Below are 17,622 nucleotides of genomic sequence, written 5' to 3' on the forward strand. Positions count from 1 at the left end.
GTTGGGGGAAAAAGACGGAATCACATGTCAACCAGCGTGTCTCAACAAGAATGAATCAACCAACAAACGCTCCGTACTTTGTTCGACGGATCTACAACATTGAGTATTTTGCCATCCAGGAACAGGCCATTGCAGGCTCTGACGCAACATTTTGTATCAATTATGATTTAGGCGGGGTGATATCTTTCTGTCCCACTTGATTAAGGCCCTGTCCTGCATTGCGCGACTGACGTCTATCCAAACCTGCCTTTGCAACAGATGTATACAGATCAAACCCGAGAGAGTCAACTCTATGATCGGGGATGTCGCGCCTTCTTAGATTTGGATCCGTCTTCGGCAAGCGGGCTGAGCCTGAAGATGACATTGAGCAGAAATTGAGCCATGTTGGCACCGCAAGTCATGTACCAGCCACCTCAGGAGCAACCCTCCTACCGCGGCCGGTGGCTTCTGCTCTATCCCTCTTGACTCAATCTACTTCACTGTCTTTGAAAGTCGGAAGCTTCTTTGGCGGCATTGCGCTCGATGGAGCGCGAGTCACGACGCTGACAGGATTGGAACTCAGCAGAGCAGTTGTCGAGGGAATCCTGATACGAGCTGGGCGCGATGTCTCACTTCGAAGTAGCGGAGATCGTGGGAGATCAGAGGCGGAGTCCCTGCTTGAACGAAGTGTAGGTTTCGGTCTTTGCTCTTGTTCCCTGTGCTATTATTCAACTCATGCTAATTGCACTTCTAGTTGGCCGCGTTACATACGACAATTACCTCAGCTTCGTTCTTCGCAGCTGCCACGTTTCATTTTTCATCTTCGACGCTTTCTTCTGCCGCTCATTTGTCTCAAGCTCTCCTCTCTACTTTGGATGCAATTCTTGGCTCGACAGAGTCCTCGAGGGCAATAGCAGCGATTATCACACTCATTCGTAGGGAGTTCAGAAGCCCCAATGCTGAGATTGGCGCTGAAAATGTGGATGTTGTTGATCTTCTCATTGGAACTGTCGGGTTTGCGATGCTCCAGAGATGGGGCCGAAAAAGCACTGAGAGGCATATGCGCATCAACGGTGATGAAGAAACGGTCTGGGATGTTGTCATCTTAGACAATGGCACACGGGCCGACGTCATTGGCACGCACCAGATTGAGTCTCCAAGAGGTTCCCCAGATGAACGGGGGCCTGCGACTAGACGATCCTCTTTTCTTTTACCCAGCAACGATGAGGAAACTTTCGATGCTGTGCAGCGGCCATCAAGTGGAGCTGGAACGTCTGAAGGGCCGTTTATGTTGCTTCCCGCGGGCGATGAAAACCAGGTTCCAGATGAGGACATTCGCCTACACATCATGCGGCAACTCCCAAGAGGCTGCTGCGCCTCGATCAGAACGGATGTGGCTACCGCACGGACTATCACGGTAGATATATTCGATGATGAGAGTTTGGAAATAAAAGCTCCCCCTGGGATGATGATGGTCGAAGAGAGGTTCCGCAATGATCAGTTAGTTGAAAATCGGGGTACATCCACCATACAACAAATACCGAAACACACAGTTGTTTTCAGGACCGCTTTCAACAAATCGCAAAGCGCCAGCGTGAGGTCGGCCCGTCCAGATACTACCTCCAACTCGCAAGGAATGCGATCTGCAGAAGGGAGCGCGAGATTGTCCAAGCTCTCGCTTGACTTACAGGACATCCAGGCGCAGGCTGATGACAGAGGTGGCCGCAAGACTACTTCACCACCCCAAATCAACACTGATATTCATTTATCCCACAATGGCTTCTCGATCAGCCAAGCAAGAAACCACGGTGAGAGGGACGTCTCTCATACACTTCTCCCAGTACAATCGGGGCCTTCTCAAAGATCTTCAGTAGGGACAGCAAAAGAGGACAAGCCCGGCGGTGCAAAGCGATCTCGTGAAGACTCAAATCGCGCTTCTACGAATGAGACCGAGTCGGGCTCTAAGGGCGCGTTTGGGAAAGGCTCACTGACACGACTGGCGCAAAGGGTCAAGCCAACCATCGGCGAGCGAAGTGAGATTGGCAAGAGAACAGCTGAGCGGTCATCCCTGGATAAGTCAAGTATTGAACAGAATGCCAAAGACACAACGCAAAGAAACAAGGAGCACAAAGGACTCTTCGCTGACAGGAGATCTGGCCTTCAGCGCTCATCTACGAACACCAGCTCGGATGTGTGGCCAAACAAGAATGCAGTGTTTTCTGCCAGAGGAGCCTCGTCACCTGTGGCAAACAGGGGATTGCCGCGATCATCTTTGCAAGAGTCGCGGACAAGAGCTTCTCCATCTCAACCCCGTCGGATGAACGCACAAGACAGTCAAGGAAAGAATCCGCGAGTTGATTATTTTACAGTACACGAGTCGAGCCAGGAGTCTTTCGTCACTCAGTCGGACTCGTATTCACCTCAATCTGTTGAGACGCGCCCAACTTCACCTGCTGCTATAAGAACACATGCCCGCAGTAGCAGTTCTTTATCAGTGACACGATCTGAGACCGATTTAGCCGTTTCCATTGGCGGCGACGGCCGTCCAGACTCATCGACATGGTATCACAGAACAAGATCGCTTACACCTAGTCTGTATTCTCTTGCAACAGCTGGCTCGGAAACATCATTGATTCTAGCCCATCGTACACGGAAGAGCGCATACGACGACATAGAGACCATCAGATCGCTGAACAGGGACGGAATCATTCCAGGCATATTTCCCGAACAGCATTTTGTGCAGAACATCAGACGTTTCTGTCGGTTTTCGTCGGCTTCATATGGGTCGAATGCTCTGAAGGTGATGGGTGTCGCACGGTCAACGACGGGTCTTTCTGCCGCCGAATCTGATAGTCAAGAGCATAGTGATTTTTCAGATAATACTGGCCTACCAGCTTCGACGATCCTCTTGTCGTCTTTCGTTGACCCCTCAGGAGGCACAAATGCTGCCGGAGAAATTGATAGCGGTTTCCCATTGGTTCATTATGTGTGCCTCGACCATGAAACGAAGGCTGTCGTTCTCACCCTCCGAGGTACCTGGGGTTTTGAAGACGTCTTGACAGATATGACGTGCGATTACGACGACCTCGAGTGGCAGGGCAGAAGCTGGAAGGTCCACAAAGGCATGCATGCCTCAGCAAGACGACTCTTGATGGGCGGCGGCGGGCGAGTCATGATCACCATCAGAGCCGCTTTGGAAGAGTTTCCAGAATATGGAGTGATATTATGCGGTCATTCCCTGGGAGGAGGAGTCGCCGCGCTACTGGCCACTATGATATCAGAGCCCAACAGCGAAACATTCGGAACTTCATTCGTGACTGCTGCCCCGCGCTCTGTTACTCGGCAAGTTATTCGAGATGCAAGCAACAGTGAACCGGCCGATGGGGTCCATCTGCCGTTCTATCTGCCTCATGGACGTCCCATCCATGTATATGCATATGGCCCTCCATCGGCCATGTCCCCCTTCCTCCGCCGCGCAACGCGGGGCTTGATAACGACAATCGTCAATGGCCAAGATGTGGTGCCATATCTTTCCCTGGGAATCTTGCACGATATGCACACCGTGTCTGTAGCGTTCAAGAGCGACGCTGCAGGGGCCAAATCGCATGTGCGATACCGTGTCTGGGAGGGGTTACGACAAAGCATCGTCAACAAATTCTATGTTAATGAAACGCCCATGCTTTTGCATGCTGGAGAGGGTGTCGGCGAGGATGCTTGGGCGTGGAAAACCCTCAAATCGCTCCGAGAGGAGATGTGCGCTCCCAAGCTACTGCCTCCTGGTGAGGTCTTCGTGGTGGAAACAATGCGTGTTCTGCAACGTAACGCGTTCACCTCTGATTTTGGGAGCGACGGCTACCCAAGACTAGGTCGGCCTGCGACAAGAGTGCAACTGAAATTCATCAGAAACGTTGACTCCCTTTTCGGAGAACTTAGGTTTGGCTCGGGTATGTTCAGCGATCACAATCCAGCAAGATACGAAGCCAGTTTGGCCGCCCTTGCGCAAGGTATCCTGGATGATTGATGTGCTACAACCCGTAGACAATTTGGATAAAGACAAAACAAAGACAACACTTGCTGGATTCGTGTTGTCTTACGGTCTGTCACAATTTCTTAGAGTAATGGCTATGGCGGCACTGGATAATATATATAGACTGTTTTCAACCTCATACCCTTGGATAATTGTTCTTAGCTCCCATAGCTCAATCGAATTCTTTTGGTTCGCGTTCTGCTTAATAGCTTCCGGGCGTCAAGTGTGGACAAAAGGGTTGTCATCTCACTTATCCCCTTGCATAGGTGCAGAGCACTCAATCTGTAGTCTCACAGCAGTAGCAAATTTTTTTCCGCGGCCCTTAACATCAACTTCAAACCGGTTGGAGAACCACGAGTTCCATCCGCGCTTTTAGTGGGGTGGCGTTCGAAGAAACGAGTGGAGCAATATTTTGCGCTCTGGCCGGCAGGTATTTGCGATATGCAGGCTCCGCTGAGGTTTCTTCAGTGATTTGCGGCATATGCTGGTTGACTCGGACTTGGTGGACAGCCATTGATATGGGAGGTTCTGAGGCCGGGGCAGGCTCCTCAAACGACTGGGTCCAAAGAGAAAGCCAACTCTTTCTGGTCACAGCGTATGCACTTCACCGTCCGTTATGAGGTAGATCCTTCTTGCTCCCATCAAGGCCCTTTTGCGTCCTTTCCTGGATTCTCCTTTCGAGGTCGTCAATCTGTCTTTCGACTAACTCCTTCTTAGACATCAGGTTCTGCCGCGTGGCCTGTAGAGACGTGATTCGCTCGTCGATGCTAGCTTCTCGACTCTTCTGAATCTATTTCCTCAAAGAACATGGATTAGTTTGGCTGGAATCTACTTTTCCAAAAGGACTGCGTCAGCTATACCTTGACAACTTCTTGCTCGGTTTTCATCCCAGCGCCGTAAAGAGTTCCTGCAATTGTAATCGAGGTCACGGCAGCAGCTAGGACGATCTTCGGCACATTCTTGGGAGCACGCATGGTGCAAGATATATTCTCGAGGGACTTGCTTCAGTCAAGTAATAATATTTTATTTGATTTCGGAGCTGCGGATACTTCTCTCCATACTGATCCGCAGCGAACAAAACATCTATGGAACTGCCACTTCCTACCGCCTGACTAACCGGGAACTAGATTGATCTGCCCCATCAGGAGTCGCGTCGCGACACCCGCGCAGGAACCCGCCCAAAAGATCTGTATCGGAGAGTCGCAAAAACAAGACTTTTTCTCCCGAGTTTGCTGGCGGGATTAGACGCTCAAGCCTCCCCGGTATCATGCCGTCTGCGAGTACGGTTCCGCGCCGTCGGCGACGTTCAGAAGAGGAAGACGAGGATGAGGAAACATCGACAGCCTCGTCGAGAGACCCCACGCCCGTGTCACCGGTCTCGAACAATAGCAAGCGACCCCGGTTAAGCAACGCCTTTGAAGAAAGGAATGGCCGTACAAACGATGCGTCTAGCAGTGATGAAGACGAAGAGGAAGATACCCCCGAACATACACAAACGCACCTCGAACTTGGAATGTCCTCCAACTCGCAAACAAGGCCGTCAGCTAGTGGTCAACAGGAGGAGGAGGAGGAAGGATACAAACCTGGAGCTATTGTGCGCATCAAAGTCATTGATTTTGTGACCTATACATCTGCGGAGTTCTTTCCTGGGCCGAAACTCAACATGGTGATCGGTCCAAATGGGACAGGGAAAAGTACTCTAGTCTGTGCGATATGCCTGGGCTTGGGATGGGGACCTCAGGTACAATTCAAAGTCCTCTTCTTTTGTTAGTGCATTGCTCATGTTCTCTGTCTTGTTATATAGCATCTAGGGCGCGCGAAAGATCCGGGCGAATTTGTCAAACACGGTTGCAGAGAAGCCACCATCGAGATCGAACTTGCGAAAGGGCCACAACTCCGCAGGAACCCGATTGTATGCCGGACAATCAAACGTGAAGGCAACAAAAGCTCATTTACTATCAATGGGAAGCAGGCTTCCCGATCTCAAGTTCTGAAACTTGCTCAATCCTTCGCCATCCAGATTGACAATCTGTGTCAGTTCTTGCCGCAGGACAAAGTGAGCGAGTTTGCTGCTTTGACTCCTATAGAATTGCTGAATTCAACGCAAAGGGCGGCAGCCGGTCCAGAGATGATTGAATGGCATGATAGCCTAAAAAAGCTCAGGGCTGAGCAGAAGAAGTTACAGATGGATAATCAAAGCGATAAAGATTTGCTATCGAACCTCGAGAATAGACAAGAGATGCAACGCGGCGATGTTGAAAGAATGCGACAGCGGGCTCAGATCAAACGGAAGATTGAAATGTTAGAAGCTGTCCGCCCCATCACCCGATACACAGATGGTCTTGCGGCTTACAAGGAGAAGCAAAAAGAAAGACAGCGGCTCGAGCGAGAGTACGAGGATCTCAAGGCTGAATTAGAGCCTGCATTAAGAGCGGTTAATGCGAAGCAGGACTATTGCTCTCGGCTTAATGAAGTGGTCAAGCACAAAGAGCGCTCCATCGAGCAAGCTGATCGAGCTGCCGTCGAAATTGTGAAGAAGATTGAACAGTTCGATGACGCCATGAAGGATCTCAACGGTCAAATTGAGGCTGAAAAGAAGACGGGTCAGAATTACAGGCAAGAAGCGACCAAAATTCAGCAGGCAATCAATAGGCTTAATCGCGAGCTGAATGAGGAACCAGCCGAGTTTGATATCAACTCGTACAACGAGAAAATAGTGAGTCAGTTGCCAAAAATTATCTTTAATATAGACTGACTCTCTATGGTAGAGAGAAAAGCGGCTGGCGATCCGAGAGCTTGAAAGCCAGGCAGCCGAGATCCAATCGAAACGACGTCCCCTTGTTCAAGCACTTAAAACGAAGACTGGGCAGCTTGACCAAGCGGAGCGCCAGCTACGTGGTCTTGCCTCCCAATCTGGGCAGCAGGAGGCAAAACTCCAAAAACTTTCCCAACATTCATACCAGGCTTATAAATGGTTGCAAGATAACCAGGACAAGTTTGAGAAGGAGGTTTTCGGCCCCCCAGTCGTCACATGTTTGGTCAAAGACCCCAAGTACGCCGACGCGATTGAATCATTGTTACAGCGTACAGATTTTATCGCTTTCACGACTCAAAGTCGGAATGACTTTCGAACTTTGCAAAAGGCTTTGAACATTGATATGAAACTTCACGACATCAGTATCAGGACTTCCACAATTCCCTTGGACAACTTTCGGCCTCCTGTCTCAGATGGAGAACTTATGGACTTGGGCTTCAATGGATGGGCCAAGGATTACCTCAGTGGACCAGAGCCCGTGCTTGCTGTCCTATGCAGCGAAAACCGACTGCATCAAACACCCGTCAAGCTGCAAGATATTTCGGACGAGACATTTAACAGGATGGAAAGCAGCCCAATCAGCTCGTGGGTAGCTGGAAGGCAGTCATATCAAATCGTCCGTCGTCGAGAGTATGGGCCCAGCGCAATTTCTACTCGTGTGAGACAAGTTCGACCGGCGCAAGTTTGGACATCTCAGCCGGTAGATGTCCTGGGACAACAAGAGCTAGAGCAGAATATTTCGTCGCTGAAGGATGAGGTAAAGCAGTTAAATGATACAATAGACTCTGAACGGAACAGGCTCGCAAGGATGGGCCAGGAAAAGAAGGACTATGATCATGAAAGGGTAAGTCAACGGGCTTCCTGTATCTCTGTCTTTGACTAACATTTTATGTGCAGACTCTGCTTGAAAAAGAGAAAGCGGACAGGCAGACAGCCTTGGTTAACTACAGGGCTATTCCAGAAAGGATTCGTGAGTTTGATATACCATTCAACCTGTTAGTACCATGATCAACTCTGACATGAAGAATAGGGCAGCAAGAAGCCAAGAAAAAAGATATCGAGAGACTCTTTGGAGAGATTAGGACAAGAGTCTTTGAGATCCGTGGCCGACAAGACTTAATCTCTATTCGCAAGGCTGAGACTAACCTGGAATATGCGGTGCGTCGAGCATGATAATCTTTTTCTGCTCTTTTCGAGACTAATCAGTACCGGGCAGGATGCGGTTGAAACCCTACGCAAATTACAGGAAGAGTATATTCAGCTGAGGGTACGGTACATCGAGGGTCTTTCAGACTTTGAAACGATGCAAGGGCGCAATCAGCATCACAAGGAAAGGCTCAACGAGAAACTATCCGAAGTCAAAGCAGCAAAGCAAGACTCTAAAGCTCGGTCCCAAGTTCTGAAGAAGTTTGCCGAAGAAGCAAATAAAGTTGTGCAACTTTCCAATGAGCAGCCGGATCTGTTTGCATTGATCCCCAGCCTGGCGCAGCACAACATGGAGCAGCTTGAGGCAGATATCGATTCCGAAAAGGCCCACCTGGAACTTGTGCAAGGCGGCAACGCCAATGTGATCAAGGAGTATGAGGACCGTGAAAAACAGATTGAAAAACTTCGAAGTAAAGTCTCCGATTTTGAAAATAAACTTTCCGACTATGACCATGCCATCAACGAAATCCGAGGGAAGTGGGAACCGAAACTTGAGGAACTCGTGAAGAGCATCAGTGATGCGTTCTCCGATTCCTTTGCTCGTATTGGATGTGCTGGTCAGGTTGGTTTGGACAAGGCAGAGGACGAAGATGGCGCTAGCAATTTCGATCAATGGTCGGTCCAGATCCAGGTGAAATTCCGAGAGAATGAGAATCTATCCCTGCTCGATTCTCATCGCCAGTCCGGCGGAGAAAGAGCTGTGAGCACGATTTTCTACTTGATGGCACTGCAGTCCTTGTCAGCGTCACCATTCCGCGTTGTCGACGAGATCAACCAAGGTATGGATCCAAGAAACGAGCGGATGGTTCACGGTCGCCTCGTGGATATTGCCTGCGCTCCGGCCCAGAATGGAGGCGGCGGTCAGTACTTCCTGATCACACCGAAGCTTCTCAGCGGACTCGTCTATAAGCCGGGTATGAGGGTCCTCTGCATCTACAGTGGTGAACACATGCCCCAGGATTACAATCTGCTTGATTTTGGCGAAGCGATCAAGCGGAAGAGAGACGTCGAAGCCAAGACAAAAGGTAAGGGAAGAGCAATTGGGAGCGCAGTTCCTAGGAGCAACGGAGATGTTGATGTCTATGCCTGATGAAGTGTTGTATGGTTTGAATTATCTGTGATACCTCTTCAATTTTTAGTTTCCATCTTTATTGGATGCATCTGGCGTTTGGGTGGCATTTTGATATCTTTCAGTCACGACTTTCAGGGCAGGGCAGAGCAGGATGTGCATGGGTCTGGAGGTGTGTGATACTTGGGATAATGTAAATATCATGGGAGATATCAGGGACATATACAGTGGAACCAATTATACATAGCAGGAAAGCATGGTCAGAAAGATTCCATCTTCTCTTTGTTTTATTTATCAATACTATATCCATAAGTCCTTCAGACTAATTCATTTTGGGTATCATAATCTTGCACCAGCTGGTAGATAGATAGATACAGCGGCGAGCTTGACCAGATAGATATACAAAAAAAAATAGTTTGTTTCTTTCTTTCTTGAGGTCATGTCACATCATAAATCTCACAAAGGAAAAAAGGACACAAGGAAATAATACATGAAAAACATTCCAAAATGATCCAGAAAAACAAAAAAAAAAGGAGGGACTCCCATCACCAAATGCCCTCCTATGGTATATGCTTTCCCATCCAACTGTATCCAGCGACGCCTGGCCTTTATCGTCATGAAAATGGTTTGTTCAGAAAATATACACAGGAAGAAGAGAAAAAGCCGGGTCCTGGCCTAGGACCACCTATCCACAAAGCAAGTGTAACAAAACACGCACAAGGGGGGGGGTATCATCAAAAGAAGATCCAGAGCAAAACTTGTCGCTGGTTGTGGTGGGGGGGGGGGGGAGAAGGGGATGGGTTTCGAAGTGTTTGAGTGGATTGGTATCTTATGTTTTTTTTTTCTTTTCCTTTTTTTTTAGTTTCATATATGCCTGATCCGAGGATCAGGTTGAGTTGAGGGGGTGTTGTAAAATTGAGGAATGATTTCGCAGCCTGGTCGATTATGACACCATAGCAGTGGCGACTGGGCGGCCTGTATGGCATCCACGCTCATGGCGCTTCATATTGCTTCGCACGCTGAAGGCCTTGCCGCAGCCGGCGTGTGTGCAGCGAAAGGGCTTCTCGCCCGTGTGGCTGTGGGAGTGGATGCGCAGACTGGAAGGGCGCGAGAACGCTTTGTGGCAGGTGCGGCAGATGTAGCGATCATGGTTCTGCTGGTAGGCGGTTGAGCTGGATGGGGGGAAATAGTGGTGGTGTTGCCAGGCGGGGGTGATGGGGGTGATAAGCTGCTGGTGAGCGGCCGATGCTGAGGGGACGCTGCCTGGGTTCTGGAAGGGAGCTGAAGGGGCCTTTCTTTGATAGTAGGCTGCGCTGGACGGTGTGGAAGGCTCGACAGGTGACGAGTAAGATGCCACGCTAGGCGCTGGCGACGCATACGGCGCTCCGGGCGCATGCTGCACCGATCCTTGGCTGGAGATGGAGGAGCGATCTGTCGGGCTGGGAAGGCCGATGTGAGGCTGAGGATATGTTTCGGTCTTGATCACCGTGCTGGCGCTCGTTGCGGAAACAGACGAGGCTGAAGGCGAATGGCCGTTGCTGCGAAAACCCGAGCCAGGACGCAATGGCGGCGTAGGTGGCAAGGCATGTGGGGTGATCGTGTCATACGGTTGCGACTGAGGACGGGCATCAAGATCCCTATGCGCCGAGAGGCTAGTTCTTTGGCGTTCTGGCGCATTGTGTTAGCCATGTGAATTGAAGATGTTGCTGGAGTCGGAAAACCATACTCGCTGCATGTGCGGCTGCGCTGTCTGCACCCTCCAGTAGAGTCGAGATTGAGGGCAGCGAACATCTGGGCCGGTCGTCGACGGGTGGGGAGAGTGGTGGCTGCGGGGTGCGAGAATACGATGTCGCGGTCGTCGGTACGGAGGTGAAGTAAGAGCTCATCGACGATCCGGAGAGACGCTTGTAAGGGTTCGCTTGAAAGGCGGGAGGACTCTGAGCTGACCTCGACTTGAAAGTCGAGGCAGCCTCGGAGGTGGGATGCGAGATGAGGTTTGCGAGATCCATGATGAGCGTGCGCTAAGAGGTTTGAGATGGTCGGCAGAGGGGATGAGGTCCTCAACAAGGGTGTGCACAATAGAGAGCTTGAGAGTGAAGAAGGAGAGAGTGGGAAGAGATGGCGGCTACAGTGGAACCATATATGAAGATCGAGCAGACGGTGAACTACTTGAAGCCCGGGGCCAATCCAGGTTGATTCTTCTGAAGTGGAGAATGGTCTGGGAACAGGGGGAAGGAATTGGAGACTTTGGAGTCTATACTTTCTAGACGAGGGGGAGAGATTTGCTGGATAAGGTGGGGGAGCGAAGTATATAATTATAATACAATAATAATAGTAGCTTGGAAGCCGATGCTCCGGACTAGATAGGCTGTAGGCTCAAGGCTGTAGACCGTAACCCAGGACAAGGGCAAGTGGAGGTTAAAACCGATATGGTCGAAGCCGAGAAAGATGAACCTGTTCCTTAATAATAAGGATCGTTATTATGGAGATGATGATAAGGGCCGGTATTAATTTCTTTTTTATATAATTATTATTATTATTATGATTATCATATTTTTGATTATGATTATTTATTATTTTCTCTGTAGTTCGCTTAGGAATGGAAACAGAAATATTTCAAAAATAAAAATACACATAAAAGAAAAAAAAAGAAAAAAGAAAAAAAGGTTGATCTACGGAGTACTTCGATCATCTGGTAACTTCATGGTGGGTACTAAATAATCCTGTTACAGGCTAACAAGCCAGAGAGGGACAATGGGTAAATACCACCATAGGTCAGACAAAAAAAAAAAACGAATTTTCCCGAGGTTTTTCTTTTTCCATGATTTGCCTCGACAAGGGGGCTGATACCTCCGTCCCAAAGCTTAATTAATGACGACCAGTAGTCCGGTACGGAGTACAGCCATCCAGTTGGTGATTTTTCTCCATTAGGTGCTGTACACATACAGGCATTCATGCGTATATACGTGGTTCCGTACCGTGGCGTAAAAGCTCTTGTATAGCCAATACACTAGTGTACCGATGATGTGCGATTAGGTAGTTGGTAATTGGGATCTAACTGGTATTCTTTTTTTTAGGTGGGTAGAGACTCGAGGAGGAGCGCTAAAAAAACGTGTGCCTCCCGTTCCAAAGACCACCATACCCCGGCCGAGTTGGGGAAGTCCCATTGGCCTGTTTCATGAAACCATTTCAACTCCAACAGGCTTTTTTTTTATTAAACTTTGCATCAAAAGAGTCACTGCACAAGCGCACACACACTCAGAGTGCAATGCGGCGGGTTGTGGTGTGTTGTACCCCTATCGCCTAACTATCAACTAGGAGGTCAGAGAGCTTACCAAAGTCTGTAACAGATGCATGGCCAATATAATCCGGATTTTTCCTATACTCTACCCGTTGCATTCCCGCTTATTGATGCCCTGATGATCCTGCACCCTCGGGGGCTCGGCTACAAATTACAATAGGTCTGGCGCTAGTGCAGATACACGGAAGTATCTCCAGCCTCAATCGAGGAGGTTGCAAACCTGTAACTGTAAGCCATTGGAAATCACCGATCATCATTTCAATTCTGCTCGCTAAACCAACCATGGAAGCCAAGGCAAATCCCACGGTGTGGATAGTTAGTGAGTCGGTACTCCATAGTACCTGACTGTACACGGCCCAAATACAACATACGTATTATCGTCGTGAGGGAAGGCTTCGCTAAACGATCTCCTGCCAGTGGACCCAGGCGTCATCATTGTTTTAACCTGTCACAAGTCACAACCACCCCAATGCCCCATAAACGGCTGATCGTTGCCGCACGATCACGCGTTGCTGAGAACCTGATCTCAGGCTGTGAGTGCCAATCATAAATTCTAAAATACGACATCAAATAATGATCCTCTGCAGATCCTTTTGTCTGGACATTTCTAGCCCTCGGCGGTACGTTCCTGGGACTGCTGGGAAGCCTGGGAGCTTGAAGATAGGAGCTTCCTTGGGAGTAGTCTTCGGAATCTCCGTAGAGGTTGCTGTTTTGAATCATAGTCGGATCACCAGTTTGGTAATCCTTCATTTTGCGAGGAATCCAGATGAGGAGGTTTGTCGCGTATGCTTCCAGGGAGTATACATTTTTTCTTGGCGAGATAAACCATACCATAGTTCAAATCTTGAGCCCTCAGGAATCAGGACAACAAAAGGCCACGCAAACATGTAGAGAAAAGCAAAAGAAAATGAAAAAAACTGAAAAAAATGAAAAAAAGGCAAAAAAAATATAGAAAGAAGGCAATTAAAAAAAAAAAGAAAAAAAAAAATGAAAGAAAGAGTCAAAGAATAATGATGGAGATGTCTCTTCTGTGAAGGGAAATATCTCCGTTCTATATGCCACTACCATCATGGATTAACATGGATGATCCCATGCGACCCATCATCAACCAAGCCCTTGGAGGCGGATGACGGAGTCGCGGACTCGCGGACTCGCGGCACGATGCATTGTGGAAGGGAGGCTCCCCTCGGGTGGATCTATTTAGGCCCAAAAGGGCCTAGTTGACGACACCGAGAAAGGAATCTCTGAACGATTCCCATTCTTTCGCTTGGGGGCCAAAGCCCCAAAGTGTCCATACTAACTTGACGAAGCCGGAGATTAATATGGGGCTGACAGCCAACGGAAATCCAATAACTTTAAGCAAAATTTAAACGAGCGTCAATCATCATCCCAGGCTAGACTGGAACGAGGCAAGTGCCAGATGAGCGGTGGATCAAAAGAGGAATCTCGACACCAACCATGCCCCATGGAAAGAGAAATTCGTAATGCGTAATTCGTATTCTTGGGTCCCCTTTGCTTTCTTTTTCCGAAGGCTGGATTTCTTTATCACAGGCCAAGGTGGGGGGGAAGCGATTTAGTTCTGGTCTCCTTGTAAAAAAGAAAGAACATGGCTAGAAATAGAGCACGCTGCTGAGCTCTGCATCAATGATCAACTGAGGGGTTTATTGCCAGTTGTTGATCGCCCATGCAGGGGAACCAGCATCCATAGGTCATATGCGTTCAGTCTGTAGAAGTGATCACAAAGCGACATGGCAATACCTATCTCTATCTATGTCGGTATGTCTTTCCTCTTACACAGTCAGTTACAAGTGCCTTAGTTACTTCAGGTAAGGTACGATGGATCCAGTATCCTACCAGTATGGAACACTGACTCGCTTGGATCTGTGTTCACTGTCCAGGCAACTGAATGATAATTACCAAGTCCCATACCGTAGGTAAATATCTCCCTGGTCAATAATAGACTCGGAGTACGGAGCCCTCCGGATTGTGTTATCGTTGTTCGAAACTCTTGAACTAGCACAAAGAGGCCCAGATCACTGACTGATTCGAAAACGCCCCAGAGTTCAAAGTTCAAAAGGCTCAAAGCTCATCCGGTCGGCGTCTTGGCTCTACCGGTGCCATGTGCACGAGATGCCTCGGCCGGGGAGAACAAGCCAATTACCCAGAAGGGCGACGGAAACGACCTGGGCCTGCTTAGCTGAAGATCATCAGGCCGTCGATTTGTTCTGGAACACGAGAACCGAGAAGATCGTTCTAAGGTTACGAGTGTGTGCATCGTTTTTCCAGCGCTGCGCATAGCCGCAGACAGTCTTGATGTATATGCTACTCCGTATATGCTGTTTTTTCTTTGGGCTGATCCTTGGGTCGACAAACTTACGGCGTCCTCCAGGCTGCCATGTAGTTCCTCTAGCAGACGTGATGATGCTCTTCCCCGTCTACCACACTGCATTGGGCCACTGCTTCGAAAAAGACATCATGTGCGAAGATCCGCTGCACCTTTTGACGCAGCTCGGTCGAATCTGGTAATGTTCCCGTCGCTTGGGCCACTGTGCAGCGACTATCATCCTACGTCGCCGACCAAATATAACCAACACCATGGATAAATAGTTCAGCAAGGAAAATGCGGACTGGTAGCATCTGTGTTTCCTGCTGGATCCGAGAATCATCCGTTGGCAACCGATAGTTAGCAGCAATCGCCCGATCGTTAATATCGATCATTGCAATTGTTATTGAGTATCGCAGCTTACTAGTCTCCAGCCCGGTTCCTCCTAGACTCAAACTTTATTGAGGTGTACTGGACAATGCGGTTAAATTGTCTCGTGGCATGATGGCATCAATAATGCTATCAATTCCTAGTGGAAAGCTTTACAATTACTCCACTCGGCCAATTATGCAAGTACACATTTTTCTCTTCAGGGATAATTACCCAGGAACTCCTTCCTGGTTGTCTTGAATAAAGCTGCCGATGTCTTACCATCATCTCATCGGCTTTGACCGGATTTGTTCTCAGTAATAATCAGTACTCAGTAGCCATCTTCCACGCGATGCTATCCCATTATTGAATCGCCATCCCCATCTATGTACTCAGTCTCGGATGATACACGCTGATGAACCTCGACAATCTGGCTCTCTGCCCGTGGTTACCGCATGATCCATGGATTCGGAAATTACACCTTCTGGCGAGCTGGCGAGACTATTACGAAACAACCCACTTCTCCTAGTTACACTCACATATAGTACATGTCTTACACAAGTTACAAGGGATCCATGCCAGCACCAGAAGGATGGAAGTCATCCATATTCCAGAACAACATGGAGTCAGAATCTTGGAATCAGGAAATCTCCAGACCATGATCGTAACCATGCAATTTTATTACGTATTTTCGATCTGAACTTCGAAACGAAGTCTTGTCCTGAGCGTTGATCTCCCATTGTCTCTTTCTCCCCCCTTTAGGGCTTCGTCTCTTTCGATCCGAGGAAAGTTCAAAGTACTCTTCCACTGCATTCCATTGGCTGCATCCGCAGTGCTCCCAGCTCCACGTCTCTACCCAGATCAAGACCCATCTTGATCCCGAGTCGCATGGACTATGGATGCTGGAGCTATGAACCTCGCTTAGATCGTGATCCAAGTCCAAGTTCTCGTGGTTATCCGGACTCTGGCCCCCAAAAGTCGCAGAAAGAGGAGTCGGTCAAGGAGGAAGTGGGAACAGATGGGGATCTTCTGCAGACTTCACCGTATGTTTACCACGGAGTAGACACCTAGTTATCTAGAATCTCCTTGTATCTGGTGCATATTGCTTTTAGTCTAGCTAGCTTGTTGCAACTTAAAAAGGCCTACAAGAGAGTAAGAGGGAGGTTCGATAACGATGGAAACTTGGCCAGTATTGGCTTAGGACGAACGTCACGATCATTAAGCCAGGTACGAGTACGAAATCAATAATTCGGCTATCTGCAGGACGTTCCCGCCTCTCACATTCCAACTGACAGGATCAGAGACACTACAGGTCAAAATTAGAACTGCTTGCAATTGCTTAGAAGCGGTTCCTGAAGATCCCTCTCATCGGCTCCCTGCTTACCCGATCCCAAAAATTGGGTGCTGGCAGTGGCAGGCCGCAGGATGCACAAAGTAAGGGGGTTTGTAATTTTGTACGGGGGATAGATCTGGAAGAGCGCAAGTTCAGGGTGGAAAAGGGGTCGGGTATTCACTAGATACTCCGTAGTCCGTACTCCGTACGTAAAAAAGGAGAGATTGACAAGAATCAAGATATGATGCGCGAAGATCATCCAACGCCTTTCCAACGTCCGACAGATAGACTCGGATGAACTGCCGAAACACGCTTAGTGGCGGGCTTTGGACTCGTGAGTTTTTTCCACCCCTGTGGAAGTGCTCCTTACAATGAACGTACTAACTACTACTACAGGGTACGTAGTATTGACTATCAAAACTGTTTTTTTTATGACTTGACGTATGTATGTACATATGTCAATGTCAATATTATTAAAAGCATGCGATAAGGTTCAAGCACAGCGGAAGTGTCTTAGAACTATTGGCTAATGATCTCTGTGATTATTTCTATTTATTGCTTTTTAAAGGCCTTGGAGGACTACATAGTATTGTCCAAGAGTGATCAGATCAATTGCATAAACTCATGATGGCACCTCTACGTTTACCTATGCTATGCAAGCGTAAAGACAAACACTTAATGATAGAGGTGAATGCACAGATCAATCCAAACACAATAGTAATCTGAACTGCATCTCAAGACCTCCAATTTGAAACGACATGTGAAGCGTGAGCATCATGACGGCTTATGACCGCAAGAGGATGGGGAATCACTATCAGTATCAGCTCCTTGACATCTAAATATTAACAAATAACCTCCACAGTCCAGTTCAGCCACACGCGTGATAGATCCTTGCATAAGCCGTAAGCTGTCTTGGACCAGCCACGGCCCACGCGAGACGGGGATACGGGAAGGGGTCGATCTTTGCGCAAGTGAAAAGCCATCATGCGAATCTTCGCTTCAGCTGGCCCCTTTCAAAGGCCATGCAGAAATCTCGCTTCCTTTTGCTTAGAAGTGACTAGCACCGTTGCACAAAGGTGATACAGCACATGGATTCAGGTGTGTGTGGTAAGCTTCAAGGATCATGCTTGCTTCTTCTGGATGCCTTGTCAATGTTGACAGCAACGCTGCAACGCAACATCTTACTATTGCCTGTCTCCA

The 17,622-nt window shown here is 48.6% G+C and overlaps 4 protein-coding genes across 4 annotated transcripts, besides 3 other annotated features; 2 read left to right on the forward strand and 2 right to left on the reverse strand.

Moving 5' to 3' along the window:
* Nucleotides 1-302: 302 nt before the first annotated feature.
* On the forward strand, nucleotides 303-4,000 carry ACLA_097760 (lipase family protein; the record flags this gene model as incomplete). Its single annotated transcript, XM_001270260.1, has 2 exons — nucleotides 303-668; nucleotides 734-4,000. 2 exons carry the CDS (start codon nucleotides 303-305, stop codon nucleotides 3,998-4,000), a joined length of 3,633 nt encoding a protein of 1,210 aa, XP_001270261.1.
* Nucleotides 4,001-4,610: 610 nt separating this feature from the next.
* On the reverse strand, nucleotides 4,611-4,980 carry ACLA_097770 (uncharacterized protein; the record flags this gene model as incomplete). Its single annotated transcript, XM_001270261.1, has 2 exons — nucleotides 4,611-4,796; nucleotides 4,867-4,980. 2 exons carry the CDS (start codon nucleotides 4,978-4,980, stop codon nucleotides 4,611-4,613), a joined length of 300 nt encoding a protein of 99 aa, XP_001270262.1.
* Nucleotides 4,981-5,273: 293 nt separating this feature from the next.
* On the forward strand, nucleotides 5,274-9,117 carry ACLA_097780 (DNA repair ATPase SMC5; the record flags this gene model as incomplete). The annotated part of the gene is made up of 6 exons (XM_001270262.1): nucleotides 5,274-5,747; nucleotides 5,811-6,722; nucleotides 6,775-7,665; nucleotides 7,719-7,791; nucleotides 7,852-7,979; nucleotides 8,038-9,117. 6 exons carry the CDS (start codon nucleotides 5,274-5,276, stop codon nucleotides 9,115-9,117), a joined length of 3,558 nt encoding a protein of 1,185 aa, XP_001270263.1.
* A 922-nt stretch (nucleotides 9,118-10,039) lies between these two features.
* Nucleotides 10,040-11,105, reverse strand: ACLA_097790 (putative C2H2 finger domain protein; the record flags this gene model as incomplete). The annotated part of the gene is made up of 2 exons (XM_001270263.1): nucleotides 10,040-10,764; nucleotides 10,823-11,105. 2 exons carry the CDS (start codon nucleotides 11,103-11,105, stop codon nucleotides 10,040-10,042), a joined length of 1,008 nt encoding a protein of 335 aa, XP_001270264.1.
* Nucleotides 11,106-11,618: 513 nt separating this feature from the next.
* Nucleotides 11,619-11,674: a microsatellite.
* A 58-nt stretch (nucleotides 11,675-11,732) lies between these two features.
* Nucleotides 11,733-11,761: a microsatellite.
* A 1,540-nt stretch (nucleotides 11,762-13,301) lies between these two features.
* Nucleotides 13,302-13,342: a microsatellite.
* Nucleotides 13,343-17,622: the final 4,280 nt, after the last annotated feature.

This window comes from Aspergillus clavatus, genomic scaffold (genome assembly GCF_000002715.2).
Source record: "Aspergillus clavatus NRRL 1 1099423829804 genomic scaffold, whole genome shotgun sequence".
NCBI lineage: Eukaryota > Fungi > Ascomycota > Eurotiomycetes > Eurotiales > Aspergillaceae > Aspergillus > Aspergillus clavatus.